The sequence below is a fragment of the Rhinolophus ferrumequinum genome, chromosome 9 (assembly GCF_004115265.2).
Source record: "Rhinolophus ferrumequinum isolate MPI-CBG mRhiFer1 chromosome 9, mRhiFer1_v1.p, whole genome shotgun sequence".
Taxonomy (NCBI): domain Eukaryota; kingdom Metazoa; phylum Chordata; class Mammalia; order Chiroptera; family Rhinolophidae; genus Rhinolophus; species Rhinolophus ferrumequinum.
Genome location: NC_046292.1, coordinates 16,008,615 through 16,024,785, shown reverse-complemented (window position 1 = coordinate 16,024,785; position 16,171 = coordinate 16,008,615). Strand labels below are relative to the sequence as shown.

The 16,171-nt window shown below is 51.5% G+C and overlaps 1 protein-coding gene across 5 annotated transcripts in view; it reads left to right on the top strand.

Annotated features, from left to right (window-relative positions):
- The window catches only part of ASAP3 (ArfGAP with SH3 domain, ankyrin repeat and PH domain 3), a 43,234-nt gene that overhangs the window by 20,715 nt on the left and 6,348 nt on the right, over positions 1–16,171 (top strand). The window contains exons 2-17 of one of the 5 annotated variants that reach the window (XM_033113628.1): positions 2,619–2,691; positions 2,787–2,932; positions 4,373–4,447; positions 5,486–5,535; positions 10,914–11,063; positions 11,277–11,388; positions 11,616–11,701; positions 12,165–12,240; positions 12,421–12,507; positions 12,670–12,785; positions 13,696–13,765; positions 14,093–14,180; positions 15,258–15,306; positions 15,415–15,605; positions 15,696–15,829; positions 16,063–16,157. In XM_033113628.1, coding sequence (XP_032969519.1) covers positions 2,619–2,691; positions 2,787–2,932; positions 4,373–4,447; positions 5,486–5,535; positions 10,914–11,063; positions 11,277–11,388; positions 11,616–11,701; positions 12,165–12,240; positions 12,421–12,507; positions 12,670–12,785; positions 13,696–13,765; positions 14,093–14,180; positions 15,258–15,306; positions 15,415–15,605; positions 15,696–15,829; positions 16,063–16,157 — 1,598 coding nt within the window. The remainder of the gene's footprint in view (positions 1–2,618; positions 2,692–2,786; positions 2,933–4,372; positions 4,448–5,485; positions 5,536–10,913; positions 11,064–11,276; positions 11,389–11,615; positions 11,702–12,164; positions 12,241–12,420; positions 12,508–12,669; positions 12,786–13,695; positions 13,766–14,092; positions 14,181–15,257; positions 15,307–15,414; positions 15,606–15,695; positions 15,830–16,062; positions 16,158–16,171) is intronic. The other 4 variants (XM_033113629.1, XM_033113631.1, XM_033113632.1 and 1 more) reach the window with 4 other exon arrangements.

Here is a 16,171-nt window from a genome sequence, read left to right as displayed (position 1 = left end):
ATTCTAATAGGTATGTAGTCCCTTCTTTAAGAATACTTTTAAGAATACTTTCTGGAAGCTAACAATGAAATATCCGTTACATTCCATTGGCCAAAACATAGTCACATGACCACCACATTTATCTGCAAAGTAGGCTGGGAAATGTAGTCTTTATTCTGAGTAACTAAGTGGCCATCTGAAAAATCAGGGTTCTTATAGCGAAGGGAGAAGAGAGAATGGACCTTGGGAGCCAGCCAGTTGTCTGTGCCACATTGCAGGGACAAGAAATCCTCTCAAACTAGCTTAAGCACTAAAGGAAATTTGTTGAGTGGATTCAGGGGGATTTCATGGAGACCCAAGGACAGGAAGTATGGAAGGGTCTCTCAGAGTGCAGGATCTGGAAAATTTCCAGAAACCAGGGCAGCTCTTTTCTTCTACCGTTCTGTGGCAGCATGGGTCTCATGCTTCTTTCTACATATCTGCTTTGTTCTTTTCTCTTTGCACATGATGGGAAAGATGTCCCAGCTTAAGCACTTTCAATCGATTAGTTAGCTTCCAAAAGCCCAATTCCAAATTCCTTGGAGAGAGAATCTCATTGGCTGAGCTTGAGTCAAATGTCCACCCTGGTCAATCAACTCTGCCTAGAACAAACAAGGCGGCAAGGGTCCACCTATAGAAGGGAGGGGGGCCATTTTCAGAGAAAAGGTGTCACAAGATGAGAAGATTCCCCAAAAGGTATCTAGAGCGTGGATATAGTCCTCTCAGATTCATGCCTCAGGACTTTGCAAACCATCATTTATTTAGGTAAACAACTTTGAGCACCATCTGTATGCTAGGCACATGGATCTGCCTTTTAGGGAGTTTTCTAAATCTCTTTGTAATTTGTTCATGTCTTTAACCTACACTATCTTTTGGAGTGAAATTATAGCTCCTTAATTTAATCACTTCTTATCTTTCCCTTTTCAAGTTTCAAGGTGGGGATCAAGGGCTTTGGTGAACATGTGTTTCCCTACCTGGATCTCTGGGAACTGTAGAGCTGTGTTCTCTTCTCTTATCTTTGTTTCTCCCATAAGAAGTGTCTTGGTTCTTAAGCTGATTCAAATATCAACCTCCCTGATTCCTTGACTTTCTTTCCTCAGCCCTGGGATGGGCCTCCACTGGTCCCAAACATGGAAGTATCTCAAGGTCATATCTCAAGGAGGATATTAGGTTTCAAATCCGTGTAGGGAGAGTATCCAGAATTTGATGGTACTGTTCTTTAAGGACATACTGTGTGCTCAGCACCATGCTAAATCCTTTAGGTGCATCCTCTCACACAAAATAATCTTCATAACAACCCTGACAGGTGGGCATTATTTCCTTCATTTTACACATAGCTGATTAGGAAGCTCAGAGAGAATAGGCAACTTGCCCAAGGTCACAGAGCATCTGGGCAGGGGAGCTGGGCTTCAAAACCAGACCTCCTCCGTCCAGAGGCTTCCCAGAACACGCCACGTGGCCGCCGAGGTCTGCCTGCCCTGTGCATGTCCTCCGGGGAGCGACGTTTAGAATCTTTGTAGGTACCAATCCAAGTGTGTTTGCTAACTCTTGTCGCATTGAAGTAACTCTTTGGAGATGAAACTCTGACCCCATTTTAGTCACTGGACAAAACAGGTGGGGCTGGGGTCAGGGCGGGGCCATGGTGTGTGGGTGGAGCCCTGTCAGCTCTGCTTCCCGCCCACTGTTTGACTCTGGGCACGGCCCTCCCTCTCGGCCTTAGTTTCCTCATCGGTGGCTCTGTGGGCCCTTTGCAGCCCTAACGTTCTATGACATTCCACGTTAACTATGTATTTCATAATGGCTTCTTGAGGTTCGCAGCTTCCACACCCCATTGAAAGAGGGGTGCGTCTGGGAGGTTTCCATGAGGCTGAGTCCACCTGGGGCGTGGGAGGCCTGCTTCTCGCCATCACAGCGTCTGGCCTTCCCAGCAGTTTGCTGTTTGTTCTGCAGTCCCTGGACTTTGGGGTTGTCTGATGTCATCCCACAATTCTCTGGGGGTTGAGTGTGTCCCTCTGCCCTCTCTCACCTCACCGCCCATCTATGGAATCCTGTCTCTGCCTCCTCCTCACGTGGCTGCTTATTGAGCCTAGGATTTAGGGAACAAGCTGTGTCTTTCAAGAATATAGAGATGTCGTGTTCTCTCCTCTGGTCGTTTGCTGAGCATTTTGTACATATTCATCAAATCATTAGTTCTCTCAGCAACTCTGGAGTGCATAATATCATCCCCATTTTGCAGATAAGGCACCCAAGGCTCAGAGAACTTAACAGGTTTGTCTAGGCTGGCACACTAGTTAGTGCCAGAGCCAAGATTCTAGCCAGGGCTGGCATACCCCACTGTGCCACATGCTGTGGAATCGCTACGTTTACTTGGCCTGCACTGGAGTCAGCGAGAAGTCTGTGGTCCTCCTGGAGTGCTGTGACTGGACTATGGTTCACGCGTGGTCTGGGTGGAAGAAGGTGGTCTGTTTATGTTTGGAGAAGGCTGTGGGGGTACCCTCTGGAGGAAACTCTTAGCGTGTGTTTGGAGGGTGGGACCGTGGAGTGAGGCATTCCCCCCCGCAGCTGAGCACCCCTGAACCTCTGTCCGCGTTTGCTTCCAGAGTCTGGAAGGAGACCAGGCCATCCTGCAGAGAATAAAGAAGGCTGTGCGGGCCATCCACAGCTCTGGCCTTGGTGAGTGAGTCTGCTTGATGCCCACCCTGGCCAGGCAGCCCCTTCCGCAGGCCCAGCCTGGAGCTAACTCCGAGCTCCCTTCCCTACCTTCACAGGCCATGTGGAGAATGAGGAGCAGTACCGAGAGGCCGTAGAGTCCTTAGGCAATAGCCACCTGTCCCAAAACAGTCATGAGCTGTCCACCGGCTTCCTGAACTTGGCCGTATTCACCCGTGAAGTGGCTGCACTCTTCAAGAACCTGGTGAGGCCCCTGGTCCTTTCTCAACTACCCCCTAGCCTAGGCTCAGGGTAAATCCGGTGGGCTTAAGAACCTGACAGGGAAAGGGTTAGTTTCCACCTTTCTCTAGGATTGCTCTTGACCTCAAGTGTCCTTTGACCTCTGACCCATGACTTGAGGTCCCTATCCAGTTTTGACCTACTTTTTGCAGTCTTCTTCCTCTCTGACTTCTCGCCCACGTCTTCTGTCTCTCGCCCTCCTCTTTGTCTTCTGTGGTGACTTCCCAGGAGCGGTGGGGGTGGGGGTGGGGGGTGTCTCACCGTAGGGCAGAGTCCCACACCAGGGAGGGCTGCCTGGAGGAGGTTTGGGAGAAGGGAGGGCAGACTCTGGGATTCCTGTGTTTGCTCCACAGCCTCTCCTCTTTGTCCTCTGTTTTCCCAAGCGCATCTGCTTTGTCTTCAAAGTCTAGAACCTGCCTTGCCTCTGCAAGCCTGTCAGCTCCTGCGTGGGGGCCCAGTGGCCTCAGGCTCCATCCTGAGATTGCCTTTTCCCCTGTCCTCCGAGTCCCCATCGTGAGGCCATCCAAGATACAAGCTCTTTCCGTGTGCAGGCCTGGTTCCCAGTAATTCACGTGCTAACTCATTTAATCCTGGAGCACAGCTCGGTGGGGTTGGTTTCACTATTGTCCCCACTTCTCAGGCTAGGAAACTAGGACACGAGGTTAAGCATCTTGTCTGAGGTGATACAGATGGATTTGAACCCAGGTTGTCTGGCTCCAGCATCTTGAGCATAAGCCTGGCTGTACCTCCTCCCAGGAAAGCCTCTCTCCCTCCACGCTTCCTTGGACTGGTTTGATGGCTCCTTCTTTCTCTTAGTTTCTCTCTGTCTCTACTTAGTGGGCAAGATAAAATGGCCCAGCAGGCCCAGGGTCACATCTTACCAGAAGAAATACAACATCTTTCTCCCACAACTTTGGCAGAAAAGTCCCAGGAAGATCTAATTGGCTGGCTTGGGTCATGTGGCTGTTCCTGATCCAATCACTGTAGCCCGAAAATGGGGTACTCTGGTCAGCTCTGACTCCTGTGTTCACACCATGTGCCCACAGGGAAAGGGTTCCCCACATTAATGGGGAGACAACAAACTAGCCAGACAAAAACAACAGGCGAGCACTACAGGGGGACTGCAGGGAGTCAGAGCGGGGAGGGAGGGTGCTCCTAGCAAAAGAACAGACCTGGGACTGGCCGTGAGGAGCTGAGGCTTAGTCAGTCAGGGGAGGGTAGCAGCTTTTATGGGAGACCAACTCCGCCACTTCCTTCTACCCTTCCACCGTCTCATCTTTCTCTCCCTTGCCTCCTTGACCCCCAGCACTGGCCTTTGTCTCATGATGCTTCCCTGTACCCGAGCCCCTTGGGGCTGGACAGACAGTCACACAAGGTGGGGTGTGGGGGTCTCTGCTTTTTCCAGGTTCAGAACCTAAACAACATCGTCTCTTTCCCCCTGGACAGTTTGTTGAAGGGGCAGCTGAGGGATGGGCGACAGGTAAGTTTCCATGTGTGGGGGTACCCAGCGGTGGTGGGATGAAGCAAGAAAGAGGTGGGCAGGAGACCACAGGGGAGGCCAAGCGAGGCTGGCATGGCGGGGGTCTGACTCCATATTCCTGACCCTCGGAAGGATGGGAGGAACTGGCCCTGGGGTCAGCCTAGGATGGCTGACCTACTGTCTGCCAGGGCTCTTAAGTGAAAGAGCTCGTGGAATTCTTACCACCCCATGTGGTGGGTTCCGTAGGGACTATCATCCCATTTTGCAGCTGAGGAAATCGAGGCTCAGAGAGCTTAGTAACTTGCTTACAGTTTACACAGCTAGTCAATGGAGGAGCCAGTGTGGTATCCCAACAGCCGACGCCCATGCTTTGCTGCTTACTTTGCACCAGGCAGTGCCTGGCTCAAGGCAGAGTAGAGCTCAAAGAAGGGAATGGAATAATCTCCCTGGGAAGGCCCCAGAAGGCCCAGGGGAGGAGCTGTCCTCCCCCCAGAGGCTTCCTTTCCTGCCCTAGGCTGGACACCAGACTGGGAACCACCCAAACCAGACAGGCAGGCTTTTTCACCTGACTGACTGGGGCGCCTTGGAAGTCAGTACTGTTCTGAAGGGTGTGCGCAGCCAGGCCCAGGCAAACTAGGCCAGGGAGCAGCCAGGTCGCACTGGCTTGCTGTGTGGCCTTGGGTTGACTTCTTAGCCTCTCTGTGCATGTGTTCCTCTACCTGTACCCTTCCTGTTGAGAGGATGATCTAATACCAGGCGGAGAAAACAGTGGGATAAAATTAGGGGAGGGGTCTGACCTGCATACCCCTACACTTGTCCTCATGGTCGTCTCCGTCTTCTGAGGGAGGCAATTCAGGGCAGACCCCCCAAATCTCCCCACAGGTTTGCAGTCAGGGCTATGGGAGCAGGGGTTGGTTGGAGTAAGGCTCCGAGCAGCATAGGGAAGCACACAGGCAGGATCCCCTAAGGTAGCAAAGTGTACTGTTGATTCCAGACCCCAAGGGCCCCTTTAGGCAAATTGTTCTTTTTAAACCGCAGGATTCCAAAAAGCAGCTGGACAAGGCGTGGAAGGACTATGAAGCCAAAATGTAAGTGGCTGAGACCCGGGTGGTTTGTCCAGGAAAGTGATGTTTATGTTGCAGTAGGAGGCTGGATTCGGGAAGAAACTAAATGCTGCCAGGACATGTTGCCCAAAAGTGCGTGACATGTCACTCTCTAGAGGCGTTTACAGGGATGGTTTATGCCCAGGCCTGATGGGCGTCTGGGCGTTGGGCCACAAGACCACCAAAGGGGAGCTATTGTGAAGCGACCCCGAGATGCTGCTCTCAGAGACCCATCTGCTTGGTGGTGTCAGACGTAGCAGAGATGGAGAAGAGCTACGACCGTTTACTGAACATCTCCATATGCCGGTCACTTAACCCTCACAATCATCCAAGTCCTGTGAGGGAGGTGTAGTATCCCAATTAACAGAGGAGGAATTGGAGGCTCAGAGAGGTTACATAACTTGCCCAAGGCCACACAGCTAGGCAGAGGCAGAACTAGTGTTCATGCTCCTTGATTATGTTTTTGCAACACGAGGTGGTATCTGTAAACATTTAGTTGGACAGAGAGAAGGAAAAGGATTTGATGTGATACTCCCGATGACATGGGGAAAGAAGGAGCCCCAGGCTCCCAGTGACCAACTGCCCCTGAGCAGAGGCGGGCTGTGCCTTCTGGACTCGGTGCAGGTCCCAGCCCAGCCCTCTGCCAGGCCCATTGTACCTCAGAGCACTGTTTGCTCTTCTTTGTAAATCTTTTTTCTCTTGTATTTTGCAAAAGCATTACATGTTCATTAGAATAACTTAGAAAATATGAAGTGAAAGAAAAAATTAATCATCCTTAGGAGAGGATTAGGGTCATGTGGTGAATATCTAGAACTTCCCTGTGGTTTCCTTTTTTTTCCTTCTTTTTAACATGGTGTGCCTGGCCCAGTAATTTTGTTGCTTAAAAAGAGGCGGGGGGTAGGGGGGGACTACTACCAAAAGCTAGGAGGAAAATCTTTAATTTCCAAGACCAAAGTATTAACATCTGTCTAGCCATTTTTCTATATATAAAGAAATATTTTTACAAAACCGAGATCGTAATAATGATGCTGTTTTATAATCTTTTTTTCTTACTTAAAAATATATTGTGACCATCTCTCTACACCATTACATATTCTTATATAACGTAGCTTAAATGGGTGTATACTGTGCCAGCAAATGCATAATCCACAATGTATTTCATCCATCAAAGATTTAGCAAAATAAATCTTTGCTCCCACCCATAATTATCTCTGTAGTGTCAATTCCAAGAAATAGATCCTGGAGCTTTATTGTTCCCAGGGCGCCAGGGCCATGGGGATAGCCCCGAGTCTGAAGGAAGGCCACAATTTCTCCCTCTACCAGCCCAGTGTGGCCATGGGTGTGGGAGCTGTGATGGGCGTGGTCATCTGCTGCCTTAAGAGGCCCAGGGAGAGGTGTGGATATGGAGGCTACCTGTCTCTTTAAGATTTGATGTGGGTCACATGACCTTCATCTTCCTGAGTTACCCTCGCTAAAGTAAGCCCTTAGCCTTGTGGGACATCATCTACCAAATGGAAAGAATAAACTCTCCCCTGCTGACCTTCCCCAAGCAGCTCTGCTTTTACCAGGTTTATATATTGAGCTTGCCTGTAAGGTTTCATCTAAAGAAAAGACCGTGTGTGATTGGTGGGGAAAGGGTCATGGCTGGGGTTATTCAGTGAGTTATCAAGGGGGCCTGGACTAGAACGCAAAGCTTCTGAGTCCAGTGCTCTTCCTGCTTTGCTCCGGGATCTCCTGGCTCCTGCCCTGCATGTTACATGGGTTGAGCTACATGTCCTGGCACAGGTATCTGTGTGCATGCCTTTTCATGAGGGCTCCAGGTACAGCTAGATATTGATGAGCCATGAATTTATGAGTAATTCCATGTCATTCTTACCAAACCAGTCCTGGCAGCATCTGGAAGGACCCAGGGCCCTGATAGCATCTGATACCACCAGAAGTCTCATCCCTGAGTTGTTCATATAGGAGGAGGGTTCCCCTCTCCACCTGGGGCTGCTGAGAAAGGCATCTCAAGTTTATGCCTTTCTGTGCAGGGGCCAAGTTTATCTAGGCTGCTCCATGTGCAGGTCTGTTTCCTCATCTGAAAAATGGGGCCAGTCATACCTTGCAGGGTTGACGTGGGGATGAAATAAGTGCAGTGTATATAAAGCATCTGGCACTGCAGTTCATCAAGTATTCACTGGCCATCTTCCTGATCCAGAACTGGGACCAGAATAACACAGCAAGGGGCCAAGAAGCAGGAGCCTAGACCTCTGCTGCTAGCACTTCCCCTGGCCAGCTTGGGATCTCGGGCAATCACTTCCCTTGTCTGGGTCTCAGCTTCACCATCTGTAAAATTGTTCCTGACCATGATCTATTAGAAAAGACACTGCGACTGTCACCAGCTGGGGAAACCAAGCAGGGAAGGAGGAATGGAACAAATCTGAGCACCATGTTGGTTACCAGTGCTGTCCCCAGGGCTCTAGCACCGAACAGACCTGGGTTCAAATCCTGCTCTACCACTTAACATACTTAGACAAGTGACTTATTATCTCAGCCTCAGGCTCCTCATCTGGAAAATGGGGTAATGATTCCTACCTCACAGGGTTATTGCTTTAGTGTGTGAAGGGTCTAGCAGAGTGCCCAGCACAAAATTTAGTGCTTAAAAAGAATAATTAGTAATAATAGCAGCTTATACTTAAGAGCTTCCTTTGTACCAGGCACTGCGATCAGCCGTTTACCTCTGTTATCAGATTTACCCCCCTTGGCAGGGAAAGGTGCTGCTTTATCCCCAATTTATAGTCAGTACGTAGTGAGGGAAAAAACACCACCACAATATCTGCCTTCGTGGATCCCGCGGGTTTGTAAATGAGCAGAGAGTTGGGTTAGTAAATAATGGAAACACAAAGTGATAGAGCCATATGACAGTAACAGCACAGAGGTGACAGAAAAGGCAGGTAGTTTTGTTTGGGTGCAGGGCAGGGTGGTCGGAACTGAGGGACAGAGCTTATGGTAATTCACAAAGCCGGGAAGGTACTTTACAGCTTATCTTCATCCTGAGCTAACTAGCTTCTGTCCTTTAATCTCTACTCGGCCCTGTATTATACATGTTAAATAAATAAATAAGGAAGTACCCTATGCTGAAAAAAAAAGATCTAAAACAATCACCAATAGTTATTACTATAATCAGCAGTGTCATTAGCATCATAATCCTACCATTTATTGAGGACTGTACTAAATGTTTCCCATGCAATTACATCATCTGAGAACTAGGCAGTATTAGTCTCATTTTTTCCCCCCCGTCTTCCGCCTCCCCCCCAACACTCCGGTTAAAGCTGTTGTTTCTCAGTCTAGTTGTGTAGGACCCAGCTCCCTGGCCCATGCTGGTGTTATGAGCCTTGCGCTCCCCCTGGATGAGGCAGTCGGTCGTCAGCTCACAGCAGCTCTCGCCGGCTGCTGGCCACTCATGCTGGCTGCCGGCCACCAGCCGCTCATGGCAGCACACAGTAGCCCATGACAGCACACAGCAGCCCACGGCAGCTCATGCTGGCTGCTGGCCACTCACGGTGGCACACGGTAGCCTGCGACAGCCCGCAGCAGCCTACGCCAACCTCCAGCTGCTCACGGCAGCCCAGCTCCAGGGAGAGCCGTTGTTCACAGTCTTACAGTTGTAGAGGGCGCAGCTCATGTGGGAATCGAACTGGTGACCTCAGCATTAGGAGCACCGCGCTCCAACTACCTGAGCTACCAGGCCAGTCCTAGTCTCATTTTTGAAATGGAGAAACTGAAGCTTAGAAAGATGTATAAAAGCTAAGTAAGTGAGGGAGCCGCCATTCAAATCCAGAATGCACGTTTCTAGCCTCTGTACTGCACTGTGGCTTCCTTTCTGTCCATTTACTCTGGAGCAGACATCTTTCCATGCCAGGATATATAGATCCCCCTCTTCCTTTTTAACAGCTTCATAGTATTCCTATATTAGGGACATAGCATAATTGATTTAACTACTTCCTATTGATAGACACTTAGCTTATTTTTCATTTTTCACTATTGAGAGATATAGTGACAGTGTATAATTGGGAGAGTCCCCTGCCCCCTCCCAGCTGCTCTCCCACTCAGTTTCCTGCCGTCCTTAGCAAGCTGGCTTGTCCCAGCCATTGCCTCTCTCTCTGCTGCTCATCTTCAGATCCCAAAAGAAGTATCTGCCCTGATCCCCAGGCCCGGTTCACAGAGCCGGTCCCCACCCCAACTCCACGAACCACCTTGCCCAAACTCCCCCATGGAATTTTCACTTAGGAGAAAAGCTTTTAAAAAAAATAAATCTGCAGAACCCCTCCCTGGAGCAGTGATTCTCACCCAGGTGATTTTGCAACCCCATCCTTACCCCCGGGAGATGGTCTCTGGTTGTCACAACTGGGGAGATTGGTATCTCCTGGGTAGCAGTCGGAAATCCTGCTAAACATCCTACATTAACAAGACAGCCCCACCACCAATTGTCTGGTCAAAATGTCTGTAGTTCCAAGGTTGAAAAACCGCTCTGAGGACAGATTCCGTATATAAACATGGTCCCAGAGATCTGGCCTCAGTAAAGCCTGGAGCTTGAGAGCCAGCAGGGAGCCAAGAATTCGTTCTAGGCCATTGCTTCCACAATTTATAGATGGAAAACAGACCTGGGAGGGCCTATAATTATAATAGCTGCGGTGTCTTCTGCATGCTAAGTCTTTTACATACTTGATCTCATCTGGGTACAGATAAGGGTCCCCATTTTCCAGATGAGGAGACCAAGGCTCAGAGAGGGGAACTAATGCAGCTCGTAATGTATCCCCATGGCTGACTTCTCTGCTCAGGGCTGGCACCCAGTGCATAGGAGAACTGTTAAGGGAGATGTCTCTATCTGGGATCTGTGGTCACATGCACCAGCCTCAGATGTGGACATACTCTCCTTCCTGGGAGTGGGTGGTCTCCTGAGTGTGGGATTTCCAGGAAACCATGTACACACAGTTCCACCCATCCCCAAAGAGAGAAAGCAGCCAACCGTCGAGATCTGCGGGGGGAAGGCCCAGGTTACTCTGAGTTACAAGGATGGGAAGTGCTTTCTGTCTTCATTTACAAAGAAAAGAACAAAGGTTTTCTAAGCTTTAACTGGGAAGCTCCATGGCTCAGAAGGATGAAAGCACCGTGTGGTCTTCTAACCCCCATGGTCCTAAATCCCTTCCAGCAAAATCAGAAGTGGTCACCCCAGTTCCCACCTGGCCTTTATCTGAGCCCATCACCTCCCTGCATAAAAACCTTCAAATCCTTCCAATTGCTCTTGGGATAACGACCAAGACCCTTGACAAGGTCTGAATTAGGCCCTGCGTGATCTGTCCCCTCTTTACCTCACCTAGAACCACTTTCCTCTCCATCTCGGCTCGTGACCCCTCCTGCCTCCAACCGTCACATGCTCTGACCCTCCTACGAAGCCCTAGCTTCCTCCAAGGCAACTTCTCAGTCTTCAGATCCCAGCTCAAACATCACTTCCTGAGCAGCCAGAAAAGGTTGTGTTCCCCGTCTTACTCTCCCATCACTCCTCATGGCCTGTGGACTCTCTGAACCTGCCTGGTTTGCCATTTTACCCCAGCCTCACCACAGAGCTGGCACGCAGGAGGGCCCCCTCACTCTGGTGTGCCTGTGGCGAGGAGCATGGAGGGATGTGGGACATGAATGGGGCTGGCAAGAGTTGTTCAGGCCTCTCTTTCCTTGGGGTCTAGGGCCAGGCTGGAGAAGGAGAGGGACCGGGCTAGGGTGACAGGAGGGAGCTCTGGGGAGGTGGCCCAGGACACACAGAGAGAGCGGCGGGTCTTCCAGCTGCACATGTGTGAGGTAAGGGGTGCTCCAGGGGGAGGGTGGGAGGGATGTGTCTTCCTATCTGTGTCTCCTTAACCCTCAGGGGCCCAGTCACAGGCTCAGCTCAGGTCCCGGCGTTGGGAGGTGACTAGGTTCAGTCATGGCCAAGAGGATCAGCTTGGGAGGGGGACTGCAGCTCCTTGTCCCCAGCATTCAGCTTCTGCTCACATGGCACATCTTGCCCTGCCCTCCCTCTCCCCCAGTATCTGCTCAAAGCTGGGGAGAGCCAGATGAAGCAAGGTCCTGATTTCCTGCAGAGCCTCATCAAGTTCTTCCACGCGCAGCACAAGTAGGTTTCGCCCCACGTCCCCACCCTACCCCCAGGCTCCTCGTCCCTTAACCCTTCAGGCAACACAGAACAAGGCCCATGTCCAGGGTCTGGTAGACCCTCAAGGACTCTGGCACGTCTGTACATTGTTGGTAATGCTTTTTACAGTTCTCCTTTACTGAGCACTCTCCATGTGTCAGGTACTAAGCACTATACTCACTTGACCTCACTCAACGCCCCCAACATCCCTGTGATCAGGGATTGTTATTATCCCCATTTTACAGATGAGAAAACTGAGGCTCAGATTTACTAAGATCACACAGCTAGTAAGTGGGATCTGGACCCAGACACTCTAACTCCAGAGTGCCTGTTCTTGACCATCTGACTATACTACCCAGTGATCCTTGGAGAACCTTCTCCCATACTTCTCGCTTTTCTCATTTTCATTTCTCTCTGGTCCCTTGTTTGGCCTCGCACCTCTCAGCTTTTTCCAAGATGGCTGGAAGGCTGCTCAGAGCCTGTCTCCCTTCATCGAGAAGCTGGCAGCCTCGGTACACGCCGTAAGTTGGGCCTCACCCTTTGGCATGTGGTCAAGCCCCATGTCCTTCCGGGAGAATCTGAGGTGTGGAAGAGCTGGCTCCTGCCCAGAGAGTGAGGCCCCTGCCCTGCTACTCTGGGTCTGGGCTCTGCACTTGGCACATCTGCTGGTTGATGACAGGGTCCTGCCCTCTGTACCATAGCTACGGCAAGCCCAGGAGGAAGAGCTACAGAAGCTGACCCAGCTCCGGGACTCCCTCCGAGGAACACTGCAGCTCGAGAGCAGAGAGGTGAGCCCCTGAATCACCCCAGGAGGAAGGCCTTCCCCCAAGAGCCACCATGGAGGGGGGAAAGAAGGAAGACCCCACAGGGTCCCCTTGAGAAGTCTTCCTGAGTGAGACCCCTGCAGAACGGGACTCTTCCCGCCCTGAGGTCCCCTTTGCATGTCTGAGGAACAGGAGAATCTGAGCCGGAAGAACTCAGGAGGTGGCTACAGCATCCACCAGCACCAAGGCAACAAGCAGTTTGGGACCGAGAAGGTGGGCTTTCTATACAAGAAAAGTGATGGGTAAGTGACTCGGAGAGCTTACGTAACTTGCCCAAAGCCACACGGCCAGTAAATGACAGGATTGGAGTTGCTGCCCCAAAGGGATTGTTCTTATCGCTTCTGTGGACCCTGAGGGTTCCAGGACCCTCCCCACTCTGGCAATGCAAAATCATCCCAATCCTGGGCACAGGAACTAAAAGTTGTCCTTCACTTGAAGAAGAAGAATGGCAGCAGCTAATACTTTCTGAGCACTTATTACGCCCTGGACAGTCTCCATGCCCTCACCCCTAACCTCTACAATATATTGAATATGCCTGGAAAGGAAAATGTTGCCTGTGCCTTGCTTCCTGGCAGAAAACAATCAGTCTGTGAAATGCAAAGGCCCTTAGGGGTTTTGTTCATGTTTCTAATCAATTTTTATCAGAGAAGAATAACTCTGTTAAACCAATTAATGTTTACCTCTTACAGGAGAAGTGTTAAGTAGCTTTGGAGCATGGATTTACTCATTGTATTTTGGGGGCCTTGGTATTTATCTTGCTTTGTCTTAAACATAATTCATCTGTTGTGGTCACAAGCCTGTTCTGCCTCTCAGACTAGGAGCTTACTAACGTTGGGAGCTGTGTCTCCTCCATCAGACTAGAAGCTCTCAGAGGTTCAAGGTCACATGGTCTCCTTTAGAATAAGGATTCGCAGAAAGTGAGGCTGTTTCCCCATCAGACTGGGAACTTCCTAAGGGCAGAGCTGTGTCTCCTCCCTGAGAAGGGAGCCCCAGAAAGTAGGGGGTGTAGGGATCAGGGTACGGAAGAGGTGAAGAGGTGTGGCTGGGGAGTCATACAGATGGGCCACGGACCTGGTCCAGGACTCTGTTTTCTGATATAGGGGAATTACGAGTAAGCCTGGGTCAATGTTTCTCTATCCCTCTGGGCCCTAGAATTCGAAGAGTATGGCAGAAAAGGAAGTGTGGAGTCAAGTATGGCTGCCTGACCATCTCACACAGCACGGTGAGGCCTGAAGGGGTGGGGGGTCTCAAAGCAAGATGGTTTCCCTCTCCTCCTGGTGTTCTGAGCAGAAAGTGTCAAGCCCTCTCTTTAAGAATAGCCCCAAACCTAGATCCAGGTTGCTGGAGACTCCCTGTGGAGGGAAGACTAGGACCTAAAGCGCCCAACCTAGTCTGGGCCCACACTCCACATCCTTGAGATGCTGGAAGAGGGGAGCCATAGACTGGAACCAGATTATTATGCCCATTTAACAGATGGGGAAACAGAGGCCTAAGAATTGGGGAGGCCCAGAGGGTAACATGTACATTCTCTACCCCCAACTTTCCACAGATAAACCGGCCCCCCGTGAAGCTGACCCTGCTGACATGTCAAGTGAGGCCAAACCCTGAGGAGAAAAAGTGCTTTGACTTGGTGACCCGTGAGTAGTCCCTGCCCTTCCCCCACAACTGCCCAGGGCTTCTCTAAGAGACTTGTCAGCTCCTCAGAGCCTATAATTTAGGAGCCTGTGTCCAATTCCACCCTTGTTTATCAAACAGCTGCTATCGCAGGCAAAAGACTCGTTAGACACTCTCTGTAAAACATATTTGAATGGATTTGGAGATTTGGCATTTGGAATTGTTATTACTTTAAAATGTTCACTTTTCATCCTTTGGAGCCTTGGGTGCCAGGCTTCCCTGGGGGCTGAGAAGGACATAGGTCTCATCCTCAAGGAGCCCTCTCTGGCAGGAATGTAATGTGGGGACCCAGGACTATAAGATGAGGGGGAGTGTCCAGAAGAGAGGTACAGATGTAGCACCATCAAAGATTAAAGAGAAAGACCTGCCCTGCTATGGGGAATCAGGAAAGACTGCTCGGAGGAGAGCATTTGAGGTTAGCCTTGAAGGACACGGGAAGTAGAGCATGGGGAGGGCATTTCAGGAGACAGAACTGGCATGAGGAAAGGCATGGAAGCAGGAGAGTGGGTCTGGCCAGTTTGGCCGAGTGCGGAGTTCACATAAAAGTAGTAGGAGCTGTGGCCTGGGAATGCCTCTTAAAGGTTTGGACCTTATTTCCTGGCAGTAGGGAACCAGCGGGGTGGGGGGCAGTCTTGGAGCAGGAGAGTGGTGTGGTTAGAGCAGAACCTTAGGCACAACAATCTAGCAGCTGGTACAGGCTGGGGGAAGCGGGAAAGATGGGGAGCAGGGAGGTCAGACAGGAGGTGGGGTGGTGACAGTAGGTTCAGAGGATATCCTGCGTCTGAGCTGGGTAGGGTCCTGTGCCCTGGGAGACCTCCCCTGACCCTGGAGCCCTGGCTTTACCTAGAGAGCCTTGCAGGGATCCTACTTCGTAGGTGATTTCTGAGAAACTGCCCCCTCTGCTGGCCACTGTCATTACCACCCTGGCCCCACAGGAACAAAATCTCCATGTGGACCCAGCGGTTTGGGTGAGGGATCCCTGGGCCCAGGGAAGGCCAGGAGGACTTCTGTGGGCCAGATATCTCCTCCTTTCCCGACAGACAACAGGACATACCACTTCCAGGCGGAGGACGAACATGAGTGTGAGGCGTGAGTGTCCCCCCATGACCAGCCTGGGGGTGGGAGCAGGGGAGCCTGATGGACAGGACCCCACCGCTGTGGATATCATCCCCACGCCACCCCATACTCTCTCTGCAGGTGGGTGTCAGTGCTGCAGAACAGCAAGGATGAAGCCTTGAGCAGCGCCTTCCTCGGGGAGCCCAGCGGCTGCCCGGGGCCCTGGGGGGGCGCCGGGCTGGACGGGGAGCCCCAGGATATCACCAAGCTGCTCATCGCGGAGGTGAAGAGCAGGCCTGGGAATGGCCAGTGCTGCGACTGCGGGGCTGCAGGTTTGGGACCAGTGGGGCTTGGGCGAGGAGGGAGGTGGAAGTGGAGGGGAGGGGCCCGCACCTCCAGGCACTAGCTGCTATCCTTTGCAGACCCCACGTGGCTCAGCACCAACCTGGGCGTGCTCACCTGCATCCAGTGCTCTGGCGTCCACCGCGAGCTGGGCGTGCGCTTCTCGCGTATGCAGTCCCTCACCTTGGACCTGCTGGGCCCCTCCGAGTTGTTGGTGAGGGCGGGGACGGGACAGAGGGGATTCGGGGTGTGGTTTGATCTGGGGTGGGGCTTGGGCAGACAGGCTTAGCCAGAGTTTGTAGAAGCGAGTGGGGCCGAGCCGAGGTGGGGTGGGATCCAGACAAATCAGAAAAGGGAATGATCAGGACAGTGCCTCTGGGGGCTCAGTCCTCCAGGGGTACTGTCCTGACCTCCCAGTCTCACACCACCACTTTCCCGCCGCTCCAGTTGGCCTTAAACATCGGAAACACGCGCTTCAATGAGGTCATGGAGGCCCAGCTGCCCTCACACGGCTGTCCTAAACCCTCAGCTGAGAGTGACATGTAAGAGGATTCTC